This window comes from Channa argus, chromosome 6 (assembly GCF_033026475.1).
Source record: "Channa argus isolate prfri chromosome 6, Channa argus male v1.0, whole genome shotgun sequence".
Lineage (NCBI taxonomy): Eukaryota > Metazoa > Chordata > Actinopteri > Anabantiformes > Channidae > Channa > Channa argus.
Window position 1 is genome coordinate 3,382,277 of NC_090202.1, and position 13,517 is coordinate 3,395,793.

At 38.7% G+C, this 13,517-nt stretch overlaps 1 protein-coding gene across 4 annotated transcripts in view; it reads right to left on the minus strand.

Moving 5' to 3' along the window:
* The window catches only part of cuedc1b (CUE domain containing 1b), a 55,850-nt gene that overhangs the window by 4,954 nt on the left and 37,379 nt on the right, over positions 1 to 13,517 (minus strand). For 2 of the 4 annotated variants that reach the window (XR_010914575.1, XM_067506583.1), the window contains one exon: positions 6,326 to 6,392. The exons of the other annotated variants lie outside the window; for them this stretch is intronic. Coding sequence is in view for 1 of the 2 variants with exons in the window: in XM_067506583.1 (XP_067362684.1) it covers positions 6,326 to 6,392 (67 nt within the window). In the remaining variant the exon portion in view is untranslated. The remainder of the gene's footprint in view (positions 1 to 6,325; positions 6,393 to 13,517) is intronic. 4 annotated transcript variants of the gene reach the window in all.

Consider the following 13,517-nt stretch of genomic DNA (forward strand, 5'->3'; position numbering starts at 1 on the left):
CAAACAGATGACACTCTGTTGAGGAACCGTGGGAAGAACTGGGTTTAAATACACAGGGGAATAGTTGAAACTAATCAGTACTAACAAGGTGAGTAAAGCACAAACTACTACTAAAGGACAGGAAGCGAGGAAGAGTGACTAGAAAATAAAAGTCCAGGACAGGAAATGAAGTAGGGTTAACTAAGAAACAAATACCCAAAGCATAAATAGTCTAATTCTATTATATCATCATGAGAATTTGATTTCACAGCAAATCACCTTCATTTCACAAGATGAAATTAAGGAACTGTAACAATAAAGTTCTTAGATTACAGTATGTCCATCAATTTACATTGAATTAAAGTCAATTCCACTTTATTTATATAGCGCCAATTCACAACAAAGTAATCTCAAGGCACTTTACAGAATAAAGTCAAGACTATAAAGAGAGAACCCAACAATTCCCCCTTGAGCAAGCCCTAGGCAACAGTGGAGAGGAAAAACTCCCTGCACACTGGAAAACACACAGCTTCAAAGCCTGGGGACACCTACAGAAAGGGAGAGAGAGAGAAAGACAACTATGGGAGAAAACCCACATAGTTAATGTCATACAGTGGTGACAATTGTGGGATGAGAGGAGAGGAGAGAGGGACAAGAGGAGGAAAGGAGCTCAGTGCATTGGGGGGTGGTCCTCCGGCAGTCTAAGCCTATAGCAGCATAACTATAGCTAAGTATAAGCTTTGGTAAAGAGGAAGGTTTTAAGCCTAGACTTAAAAGTAGAGAGTGTGTCTGCTTCCCGAATCAGAACTGGGAACTGGATAGCTAAAGGCTTTACCTCCTATTCAACCTTTGTAAATTCTGGGATGACATGGTGCTATGAGGTCTTCTACATATGATGGAGCCTGAACATTCAGAGCTTTATATGTAAGAAGCAGGGTTTTAAATTCTATTCTAAATTTAATGGGAAGCCAATGGAGAAAAGCTAGTGAAGGTGAAATATGATCTCTCTTGCTAGTTCCAGTCAGCACTCTTGCGGCCACATTTTGGATTAATTGCAGGCTCTTTAGGGAGTTACTGGGACATCCTGAAAGTAGGGAATTACAGTAGTCCAACCTAGAAGTAACAAATGCATAGACTAGTTTTTCGGCATCACTTTGAGACAGGATGCTCCTGATTTTGGCAATGTTTACTAGGTGGAAAAAGGCTGTTCTAGAGATTTGTTTTATATGTGAGGTAAAGGACAAATGCTGGTCAAAAACAACTCCAAGGTTCCTTGCAGTTGTACTGGAGGCCAGAGTAGCATAACAATATGGTTGGACATCATATTTCTGAGATTTTTGGGCCCAAATATGGAGGCAACCTATTAATTATTTTTCGTAGTGAGGCTGCAGAATTATCAACAAGATAATCAACTTGGGCAGGAGTAACATTAACATTGGCTATTTTCCATTGTATTGACATATGGTGAAGCAAATGATGAAAGAATAATTTCTTTAAATTTGTTTACAGCTTTTTCACTTAAGCACCTGCTATACTGGAATTTTTCCCTAACAGCTGTATAGTCCTTTATTGTAAATTCTAATGTTATTAGAAAATGGTCAGACCATTTCAATACGTAAGAACAAGGTCTAACGTGTGACTAAAACAGTGAGTGGGTTTATTTACATTTTACGATCTAAGACCAGGAGTGGTGCTAGCCATTTGAATGAGCCATGGAGAGACAGAAAGCTCCCACTGCATTTGCGAGTTGGGCTGTGCATTCTTAGCATCTTTGAGCCTGCTCCCCCATTCACCACTTCTGGTCTTAGATTGAAGACGGTTCTATCTCCACCACTGCTGGAGTAGGCTCAAAGTTTTCTTCTTCATGTGGTATTTCCACAGAAACAACAGGATCAAAGTTGTTGGAGGAGCTTGCATAGCCCATTTGTATTTTTTCCTCAAGCCATCAGTGATTTATTATACCAATTTCCAAATCAATACTTTATTGTATTTCTTGCCCAATACAAGCCTTCCACTTTACTACTCCTTTAATTTTCTTTTTAATAATATCCATTTTCCTTTGAATCACTTCATAGTCTTTCAAAAGCTCATTTATCTTAGGAAGAAAGCCTCATTGTCTTTTCCACTGCTGCTTTTCACTACTGTCTAGTATGTGTAAATTATGTGTTCAAGACAACACACCCCAGAACTACAGATCTATGAGATGTGCTTTTTAATGTGTGAATTTACAGCTATCAGTCTCGTGTTTTAAAAATTTCTACCCACTTGGGGAAACTAGGGTCCATAAAAATAAGTGTAAACTTAATGACATGATTTTCTTCCAGACCAAAGTGTATCTCACAAGCATTGTCACAATAAAATCTTTCATAAATTCTCTAGGCAGTTGATTTGACGATTATCAAAACACAAAAGTATGCTATGATATGCTTTTGATATGATTTAATTTAAAAGCCTGCGATCAAAATCAGTATTTTACGAATTGTTCAGGTGGAAAAGGCTGAATGGTTAGCGTCCATAAAGCCAGCTTCTGCTAGACCATGTTCAATTATACATTAGTTAAGGAGCTCCCTGTGGTAAAAAGATAAGTGGCAAAGGCGTGACTGCTGGCAGAGCTCTAATTACCATTTTTCTGCCGGTTATTTCTGTTTTTCACCGTGGCCTTTCTATGTAGCGTTTGCATGTTCTTCACCTGCTTGTGTGAGTTTCCTCCGGGTACAGTCCAAAGACATGTGACTCTAACTTGCCCATAGGTGTGAAAGTGAGTGTGAGTGGTTGTCTGCCTGTGTATGTCTCCCTGTGTTGGCCTTTAAATAGACTGGAGACCTCTCCAGGGTGTACCCTGCCTCTCAAGCTGCTGGGATAAGCTCCAACCCCCTCACGCCCCTGTCGATGGATGACTATTTTGATTAACAACTTCTATTTTTTTTCACTTACATGTACAGTTATGACCACAGAAACTGACAACTCGAATAGTGTCTCCTTAGAAAATACTGCCTGCTCTGTTTTCCTGTAGATTGATGCTGCATTAACTGACCAGTCCAGTTTATATTCCAGGCGTTCACCCAGGTATTTGTATTCCGAAACCACCTCTGACCCCTTTACCTGTATAGAGAAAGAAGTGACAGGAGTCCCAGACCATCTGAAGTCCACCACCAGTTCCTTTGTTTTACTGATGTTGAGTTAGAGATGATTGTGCTCACACCAGTTAACAAAACTGTCCACCATTGACCGATAACATGATAGATCCTACTACCGCAGAGTAATCAGAAAACTTCTAAAGTTGTCAGGACCTCTAATTTGCACCTGAAGACTGAGGTATACAGGGTGAAGAGAAAGGGAGATAGAACTGTCCCTTGGGACATTTCGGCAGGGGAACGTACTGGGGATGGTCTGTGAGGTAGTCCAAGATCGAGGCAACCATGAGGGTGTCAACAGGCATGCTCTTTAATTTTTTCCCCAGTGGGTAAGGCTGAATTGCGTTAAAAGCACTAGAGAAGTCAAAGAACATAATGCTCACAGACCCCCCAGGTTTTTCCAGGTGGGTGTAGATGGTAAATAGTCTGCACTTATATGGCACTTTTCTACCTATTAGCACTCAAAGTGCTTTACACTTTACACAGAGCTGTTATGCAGCTGACCAACCCTCAACTAAGTTGGGATTCAGTGTCTTGCTCAAGGCAAAGACACTGTGACCAGAAGAGCCGGGGATCGAACCAAAATTACGAAATTTGTGGACGACCACTCTACCTTCCTGCGCCACAGTTTCCCTGATACGGTGTAGCAGGTAGATGAAGGTATCCTCCACTCCCAGTTGAGGCTGATAAGCAAAGTGGAGGGGTCCAGAAATGGTTTCACTAGAGGACATTTTCAAGAGTGCTTTTACGGAAATGCATTAAGACGTGTTCAGTTGTGAATGGGTATGTTGATGACATTTCTATCACTTTTACCTTTTTTGCATTGATGACACTGGTTACTTGATCAGTGCATTGACTAAAATTGATGAACCCTTATTAAGAACTGTATATTATGCATGTCATATAAAGTTTATGTGTATAATGTAAACTATGGTAAATGGACAAATATTTTCTACCTGAACAGGCATAGCACACCAGATGGATCTCAAATATTTAGCGCCTTTCACACATGCATTTGAATCCTGAAATTTATCTAAGTTTTTCAAAGTATGTGAGACAAAGTATTTATCCTGTGAACCACATAGTACAAAGTCTGTATTATGTATGTGAGACTGTTTGTGGTGCTCTGTCCTGAATTGTCCGGAGGATTTAAAGTGAGCAAATGGGTGTGTTGATGACATTTCTATCAGTTGACTGCTACAACTGTAACCAAAACACAGCATGATTTATCTGTGATGCTGCACCTGACTGAAATCCAGTGGAGTTTCTCCTCTGACTCAAATGATTTCCCGTTATCTGTTACATGTGTTTGAAAAAAAGCAGAATATGTCAGTCAGGATGTACACAGCAGTACCTATTGTTGATGTAAATTCTCTGTGCAGATAAAGGGGTCAGATCCTGAACAGACCCTGATGATGGCTACAGGCCGAAATGCGTTGGCCATATGACAATAAAGTTGGTATATAACCTGTAAATGTTTGATCTTTTTAGATAAAAGTTTCAACACTTAGCCATAAGAAGTTCCAGGTTAGGTAAGTGTTGTCTTCTAATGATAACAGAGGCTGTGCACCAAGCTTTGATTATAAAAATGAAAGTCATCTGCCATCCTGCCTGCAGTTTGCATTTCTCTGTGGAGAAAGGAGAACCTTCCAGAAGAACAACCATCTCTGCAGCTCTCCACCAATCAGGGCTGTATGGAAGAATGGCCAGAAAGAAACCAATTATCAGGCACATGAAGGATTCTCAGAAAATGAGAAAGAAAATTCTTCGGTCTGATGAAACAAAGATTGAACTCTTTGGCTTGAATGCCAAGTGTCATGTCTGGAGGAAAGCAGGCACTTTTAACCACCTGGCCAATACTATACAGTACTAGCTACAGTAAAGCATGGTGGTGGCATTATCATGCTGTGGGGGTGTTTTTTTCAATGGCAGGAACTGGGAGACTAGTCATGATCGAGGGAAAGATGAATGCAGCAATGTACAGAGACATCCTTGATGAAAACCTGTACCAGATTGCTCACAGCTAGGCACACAAGCAATAACAAAGTTGAATGAAAGCACGCAAAATAATAACATTTTAACTCACCAGGTACTTTTCTGCTTCAATTAGAAAAGAAAAAAAAGAAAAAATCAAATCTCACTGATCTGCGTCACCATAGCCATAGCTACTCCGGCCACATGCCAAACTGTCCTTGAGCAAGACACTGAACCCCAACTTAGTTACTCCTGGTGAGTGTAGGCCAGCTGAATAGCAGCTCCACCATCAGTGTCTGAGTGTGTGTGATTGTGAGTGATAATGGTGAATGAGAAGCAGAGTAAAGCACTTTGAGAACCAATAGGTAGAAAAGTGCTGTATAACTGCAGAGCATCAGTTCTTTTCTTGAATTGCACTGTAAATGTATTTGTTTCCTTAAGTGTTTGCTTACTATACGCCATCTTTAATCTGTCTTTAGCATTATTTATTGGTTGGCATGTTAAAGGCATGGCAATCATTTTTAATAATTATAAAATTAATTAAAACTAAATTAAACATCTGTGTGGCTCAGCAAGGCCCCCTACTGGTGAGGTCATAGGCTGCAGCCTATAAAAACTAAAGCATTTTAGCAGAACCAACCCCTAGACTCAAGTCTCTTCTCTTGTATTTGTGGACCAAAATGTCTAAAAAGCTTTCAATGCAAAAAATCTCACCTTTGCGAAATGCAGGATTATCTTGTCCTCATTCTGGTGCAGATTTGCTCTTTACTCCCACCTATGATCTGAGAGCACGAAGTACTGTCTCATAGGTTGCAGTAATAAACAAATCCACACAAGAATTAGAAAGAGGAACAAATAAAAGAAATAACTTTGTTACGTGTTTTTAACTTTGGAATCAAAAACACAATTGATAAACAAAATGGCCTGACTTGATAAAATTCTAACTAAACCCAAACGTATTAGGAAGACCAATGCCTTGCACAGCAGCTGCCATCATGAGTATGTTATGTGTAAGAAGCAACTGCAAAGTGAGTACTAATAAAGAAGAAACACCATAGAAGTGCAGCTTATGTACCATTTAAGGTTGCACGCATAGATTAGATGTCTTTATTGCTTACTGAGCATAGTTATATTCAATAATATGCAAAACCTTTGCATTGCACCTATACAATTACAATTATGATCAGCTTTTTAACAGAACTTATTTAAAGCCCATTTTTGAAATGACTGGATCTTACCATGATACTTGCTCATTGTGTTGTTCATTCTCTTCCTGAATGTTTGCTCTTCCAGGTTGATCTTCCTCTGGACACAGATACAGAGGCATATTAACATTTCTTGAAGATTTGTTGAAGATATTCACAAAAGCAGGTAAACATGAGAATTTGTTAAAAGAAGAGGTGGGGAAGAAACCAAATCAAGAGCGAGAATGACAGAGAATGATTTCTATTAACATTAGCAAATGTGAAGTTACATCAAGTCGTTTAAACTGATAAACTAAATTTATTTCACACTTCAGTGCAATTGCTGTAAACTAAGTGCACCAAGGTATAAACGAGCCAAAGATTGAATCAAACTAAATGAGGTAGGTTTGAAAACTCCTTTATTGATTTCTCTTAGCAAGTTTCATACTTAGCTTTTGGTAGCCATCAACACATTTCTGGCAGAAATATAAGTGGGTATTTGACCACTCTTCTGGCAGAATGGATACTGTTAAATGTGATGGCAATGATTCATCTTTATAAGCATGGTCTACAGATTAAACACATTAGGTAACCTATAATACAATCAAAGAAACATGAATGGAGGTGTGGGTTAAAACTATCTTGACTTTAAAAAAATCACTCAAACAGTGCCAGTGTGTTATTCACAGTATTCACGGTTATTCAAGTAGAATTAGCTGATGTGATATTCAATAATAATTGAACAGATTTGCCTTATGTATGTGCGTTACGATCCTTGCATGCCACTAGCTAGTAATTTATGTTTTCTTTTTATTTTATAAAATTTTAAAATAATGCAGAAGTGGCAACTTTTATGGGATAATTGAGCATCAGTTATCAATAATCTATCCCTAACCCTAGGGTTGGGGATAGGATAAATCAGATAATATTAAGATCAACAAGACACAGGTTTAATTAAAAAAATTTGAATGAATTTGGTTAAATAGTTGTCTTGAGCCAAAATTCCTAGATCCCATTCTTTATACATGGCTTAACAGATCCAATATTAAATCATTAATGCAGCATGTTCTAATTGTGGATCAGGTTATGTAGATATTTATCAGTTCTTTAAAGCCACTTCAGGAGTGGATAAGAAAAGCTGGTTTTATTTATCTGGGATAACTAGATGCTCTGCTTGATTAGCAGGTGTGCCATTGTCTCTGTGCTAAGACAAAAGACAGATAGCAGAGGGCTGCAAGCACAAGCTCATGCAAATAATATAGACATTGTACTAGGGGGCACAAAGAATAAATACCAGGTAATGATGGGAGTGTCTCACTTTGCGTTCCTACATAAACCCCTTCCAGTGAGGAGAATTTCAGAATTCCTTTGCATGTGAAAAATGGGCTAAATGTATTTGCTTAAAATGTAAATATATGTATGAAAAACAGGGCACTGTTCAGAAAGTGGCTGTGTAAACAACTGTGCAATTAGTAAGGAATTTGCTAGGAGAGCTTGGGGTGCATTAACAAACCGACTTTGTTTACACAAATTGTTCTGTTTGGTTGTGATTTGGTTGACATTAAAATGTTTTGGTCACCAGCCACTCTGGCCAGTAGTCTTTTAAATGTACTATCCACTCAGCATTTTTACTGGCCACAATTTTAGTTTTTTGGGAAATTACATTTTATATGATTCAGGTTGAGTATGGCGTGCTCAAATGTACTTGATCTAGATTTACAACCCCTTTAAAATTGAAATGACCAAACTAACTAAATCAAACTATACAAATCAATACAGGTCAGTATCTAAAATTTAGCTTTGATACGGTTGTGTATAAAGATCCTTTTAGGAAAACATCCAATCTATTAAGAAAAAAATGCAAAGAGTTGCCTCCAATTGCATACAATATAAGTGGTGCAGGGGTTTTGAAGGTTAACTTAAAAGACATAAACAAGAAAGGGAAACACAAATGATAATAAACGGCATTCATTCTGTATTACAGCATAAAAAAAACAAAACAACCATTTTTTTGTCTAATTCATATTTGGAAAACTTAAAAAAAAAACATTAAACTTTAAGTGTGTATGTGTGAAATTTAAACGTGAGATGGGAGTTGTAGTGTTGTAGTTTCATACTGCTGCTAGTTTAGCTTATTCTATTTCATATTCTTTTTGAGAAAACTACAGGAAAAAAAGATAAAATTCAACCCTCCAAAGCGGCGGTTTTACTTCACTGCTGAAATTCACTCACAATAGGGAGGTTGCTGGGAGCTACTACTACTATGTCAACTATTGGTTATGCTATTTAGAAGTAGGTAAATACGTTCTCTGAGCCGTGTACACTTTGTTTTGACAAACTGAGATCAAGGCAGTCACTTCTTTTGTTGCAAGTCTGGACTGGCAATGTGAATGAATCATCTTTATTGTCATCATACACAGGGTACACTAAGCAGTTCATAAGCAACTAAACTACAAGATCAAACAAAATATTTGCAAAAATGTAACAAAGGTTTTTTGGATTATAAATCACTGCAACGTGTCTTTAACGAATGAATCAATGCATTTACCTAAAGATGTCTGAAGTCAAGTTTGAGCTCGGATTTGAATTCAGGGAGTGAATTGATATTACAAAGGTCAGGCGGGAGGGAATTAGTTAGGGGGCAGAGCAACTGAATGCCCTGTCCCCCATAGTAATGAGGCGAGCAGAAGGGACAGTGAGTCAGATAGACGATGAAGATCTGAAGGTACAGGTGGGTATGGTAATATGGAGGAGGATTGTACAAAATACTTTAAGTAACAGTATTTTGCAATGAATGTAAATAGTGTGAAGAGCGGAGGGCTCAACACACAGCCCTGTGGGGTTCTTGTGTTTATGATGAGAGTGGATTAGGTATACATTCCTGGTCTCACATGGTGGGGTCTGTCTCTCAGAAAATTCATGATCCATGAGCACAGGGAGTACCCAAAGCCCAGAGTGTTCAGCTTGCTCCTAAACTTGTGAGAAATAACTATGAAATTCAGAGCTGAAGTCTCAATCAGGTAGACTCCATCTTCTGCCGACGTAATTTGACAGAGATCAGTGAGTGCAAAGTATTGGTAGGGGAGAGCATAGCCAGACAACACAGGATGGTGGTGTGTAAAATGACAGTGGTGGTTGGGAAGACGAAGAGGACTAAGGCACAGCAGAGGACAACTTTGTGGAAGTTTAAAAAGAAACAATGTTGTGTAGCTTTTAAAGAGGAGTTGAGTCAGGCTCTGGGTGATCAGAAGGTGCCTCCAGATGATTAGACAACTACAACTAATGTAATCAGGGAGACTGGATGGAAGCTAATCTATGTGTCATCGGGATAGAGGAAAGTGGACAAGAAGACTTGTTTGTGGAACGAAGAAGTTCAGGAGTGTATACAGAAAAAGAGGTTAGGTAAGAAAAAGTCCGACACTGAGAGGACTGAAGAGAGTAGACAGGAGTACAGAGAGATGCAGCGTGAGTTGACGGTAGAGGTGGCAAAAGGCCAAACAAAGAGCATATGAGGACTATGCTGTAGGTTGTACAATAAGGAGGGAGAGGTGGATTTGTACAGCTTGGTGAGCCAGAGAGATGGATGATGATGGTAAATGATCTGCATTTATATTGCGATTTTCTACCTATTGGCACTTAAAGAGTTTTACACTGCTTCTCATTCACCCATTTGCACTCACAATCACACACACTCTTACACACAAATGGGGGAGCTGCTATGCAGCTGGCCAATACTCACCGGGAGCAACTAAGTTGGGATTCAGTGTCTTGCTCAAGGACATTTCAACATGTGACACACAGCACTAGTAGATGAAATCGCTGCAGGCTAAGATTCCTGTTGGCAGACTTGTGCGGTAAGCATATTGCGTTACTTCCTGTATCTGCACATGCTTGGGTTTCTACCGAAGGACGGTTTACTGATTATAATTATATAATTAGAACTCTTATTTTTACATAAATAAGTGATTTCTTCACACAAGAATTAATGCTTAAGTCGCAACATACTCTTGTATTACACAAGCACCTGCTCTTGTAAAACATAACCAGCTAACGTTTACAAATTCCACATTTCACCTATATTAGCTTCACTAGCTTAGCAGTTATCCGTTAGCAATGGCTTCTCCCTCTGTCTCTCCTTCTCTCACTTGCTCGGCGTAACTTTGCCAAAATAATGTTGGACTCCGTAGTTTTCACTGGACACCTGCCAAATCTGACCAATGACGACATGTACACCTGCATGCCATCATTCAACCGCTGGGTGTCTCGGTGGTGCCCAGCAAATTATGTGTGCTACATAGTCAATTGGAAACGTTTTTGGGGAAAACCTAGGCTGATTAGGAGAGATGGCATCCATCCTACTTTAGATGTATATGGCTGGTTTTATTAGACAACCAAAAGTATGACAATCCAGAGTTGAGCCTAGGATGCAGAGATCCAGTCCTACACGCCTCTCTGCAGTGTCCTTACAACCGTCACCCCCCCACAACTCCCACATACCTATAGAGACTGTGTCTGTTCCCCGACCAACTAAATTACATAAACCAAAAACGACAACAAGATCAGTTAGTCATGATAATCTAATAAAAGTTAAGACTACTCCTCTTACAGAGCAAAACCCCAAAACTATTAACCGTGGATTATTAAATATCCGATCTCTCTCTTCTAAATCTCTGTTAGTAAATGACTTAATAAGTGATCATCAATTCGATTTACTTTGTCTCACTGAAACTTGGTTGCAGCAGGAAGAATATGTCCGTTTAAATGAGTCAACCCCCCCAAGTCATATTAATTATCATGTTCCTAGAAGCACAGGCCGAGGTGGAGGAGTACCAGCAATCTTCCATTCTAAATTATCAATAATTCCTAGACCTAAACATAGTTATAACTCATTTGAGAGCCTTACTCTTAACTTTTCACACCCAAACTGGAAAACTCAAAAACCACTATTATTTGTTTTCGTGTACCGCCTCCAGTCCCTTATTCAGAATTTTTGATTGAATTTTCTGATTTTCTACCTTATTTAGTGTTTAGTACAGATAAAGTCATTCTAGTGGGTGACTTTAACATTCATGTAGATGCTGACAGTAACTGCCTGAGCACTGTGTTTAATTCATTATTAGATTTAATTGTTTTTTCCCAAAATGTATATAAACCCACTCACTGTTTTAGTGACACCCTAGACATTGTTCTTACGTATGGAATTGAAACAGATAATTTAATTTCCGCACAACTCTCTTCTGTCTGACCATTTTTTGATTTGAATTTATAATAACGGACTATACAACAGTCCTATAGTGCTATAGTGGAATTTTTCCACCATAGCACCTGCTATGGTGAAAAAATTAAGTGAAAAAGCTGTCAAAACATTTAAAGAAATTATTCTTTCATCATTTACTTAACCATTTGTCAATACAATACTCGACAATACTTGTACAATACTCGATAGTGTTGCCCTTCTGAAAAAGAAGGCAGTAAATCAGAAGAGGTGATCTCCATGGTATAGTTCACAAACAGACAACTTAAAACAAACAACACAAAAGTTAGAAAGGAAGTGGCGTTCCACAAATTTAGAAGAATCTCATTTAGCCTGGAAAAATAGTTAAAAAATTTACAAAAAAGCTCTCAGTGATGCCAGAACAGCATATTGTTCATCATTAATAGAAGAAAACAAGAACAACCCCCGGTTTCTGTTCAGCACTGTAGCCAGGCTGACTAAGAGCCATAGTTCTGTTGACCCTAGTATTCCGGTAACTCTAAGCAGCAATTACTTCATGACATTCTTTCTGAATAAAATCCAGAAAGAATCCAGATCCCCCCAAATATTACAGATAGATCTTCACGTACAGCAGTGCTAGAATCATCAATAAGGCCCCAATCCCTCTTAGACTACTTTTACCCATAGATCTTGCTGAGCTAACTTCAATTATTATTTAATCTAAACCAACAGCTAGACCCTATTCCACCTAAACTGCTCAAGGAAGCTTTACCCTTAATATATAAGTTCGTATCAGATATAGTCAATCTATCTTTAGAAACCGGCTATGTACCACAGGCCTATAAGGTAGCTGTAATTAAACCGCTACCTAAAAAACCCTGTCTTGACCCAGGTGTTTTAGCCAATTACAGACTAATATCTAATCTCCCCTTTATTTCTACAATAATTGAAAAAGTAGTTGCAAAACAATTATGTGACCACCTTTATAGGAATAATTAGTATGAAGACTTTCAGTCAGGATTTAGAGTTCATCATAGTACAGAAAAAGCAATGGTAAAAGTCACCCACGATCTTCTCATGGCCTCAGATAATGGGCTAGTCTCTATACTTGTTCTGTTAGATCTTAATGCTGCATTTGATACCATTGATCACAACATTTTATTACAGAGACTGGAACCTAAAATTGGGATTAAAGGAACTGCACTAGGTTGGTTTAAATCTTATCTATCTGATAGATTTCAATTTTTTCATGTTAATGATGAATCCTCCATGCGCACAAAGGTTAGCTAGCTAGGCCCAAAAATCTAAGAAATATGATATGATATGATATGAGGTCTGGCCTCCAGTACTACTGCAAGGAACCTTGGAGTTATTTTTGACCAGGATTTGTCCTTTACCTCATATATAAAACAAATCTCTAGAACAGCCTTCTTCCACCTACGGAACATTGCCAAAATTAGGAGCATCCTGTCTCAAAGTGATGCCAAAAAACTTGTCCATGCATTTGTTACCTCTAGGTTGGACTACTGTAATTCCCTACTTTCAGGATGCCCCAGTAACTCCCTAAAGAGCCTGCAATTAATCCAAAATGCTGCAGTAAGAGTGCTGACTGGAACTAGCAAGAGAGATCATATTTCCCCTTCACTAGCTTCTCTCCATTGGCTTCCCATTAAATCTAGAATAGAATTTAAAACACTGCTTCTTACATATAAAGCTCTAAATGTTCAGGCTCCATCATATATAGAAGAGCTCATAGCACCATGTCATCCCAGTAGATCACTTCGATCTCAGAATGTAGGCCTACTTGTGGTTCCCAGAATTTACAAAGGTTGAATGGGAGGTAGAGCCTTTAGCTATCAAGCTCCTCTCCTGTGGAACCAGCTCCCAGTTCAGATTCGGGAAGCAGACACCCTCTCTACTTTTAAGTCTAGGCTTAAAACCTTCCTCTTTAATAAAGCATATAGTTAGTTATAGTTATGCTGCTATAGGCTTAGACTGCTGCCCCCCCCCCGATGCATTGAGGTGCTTTCC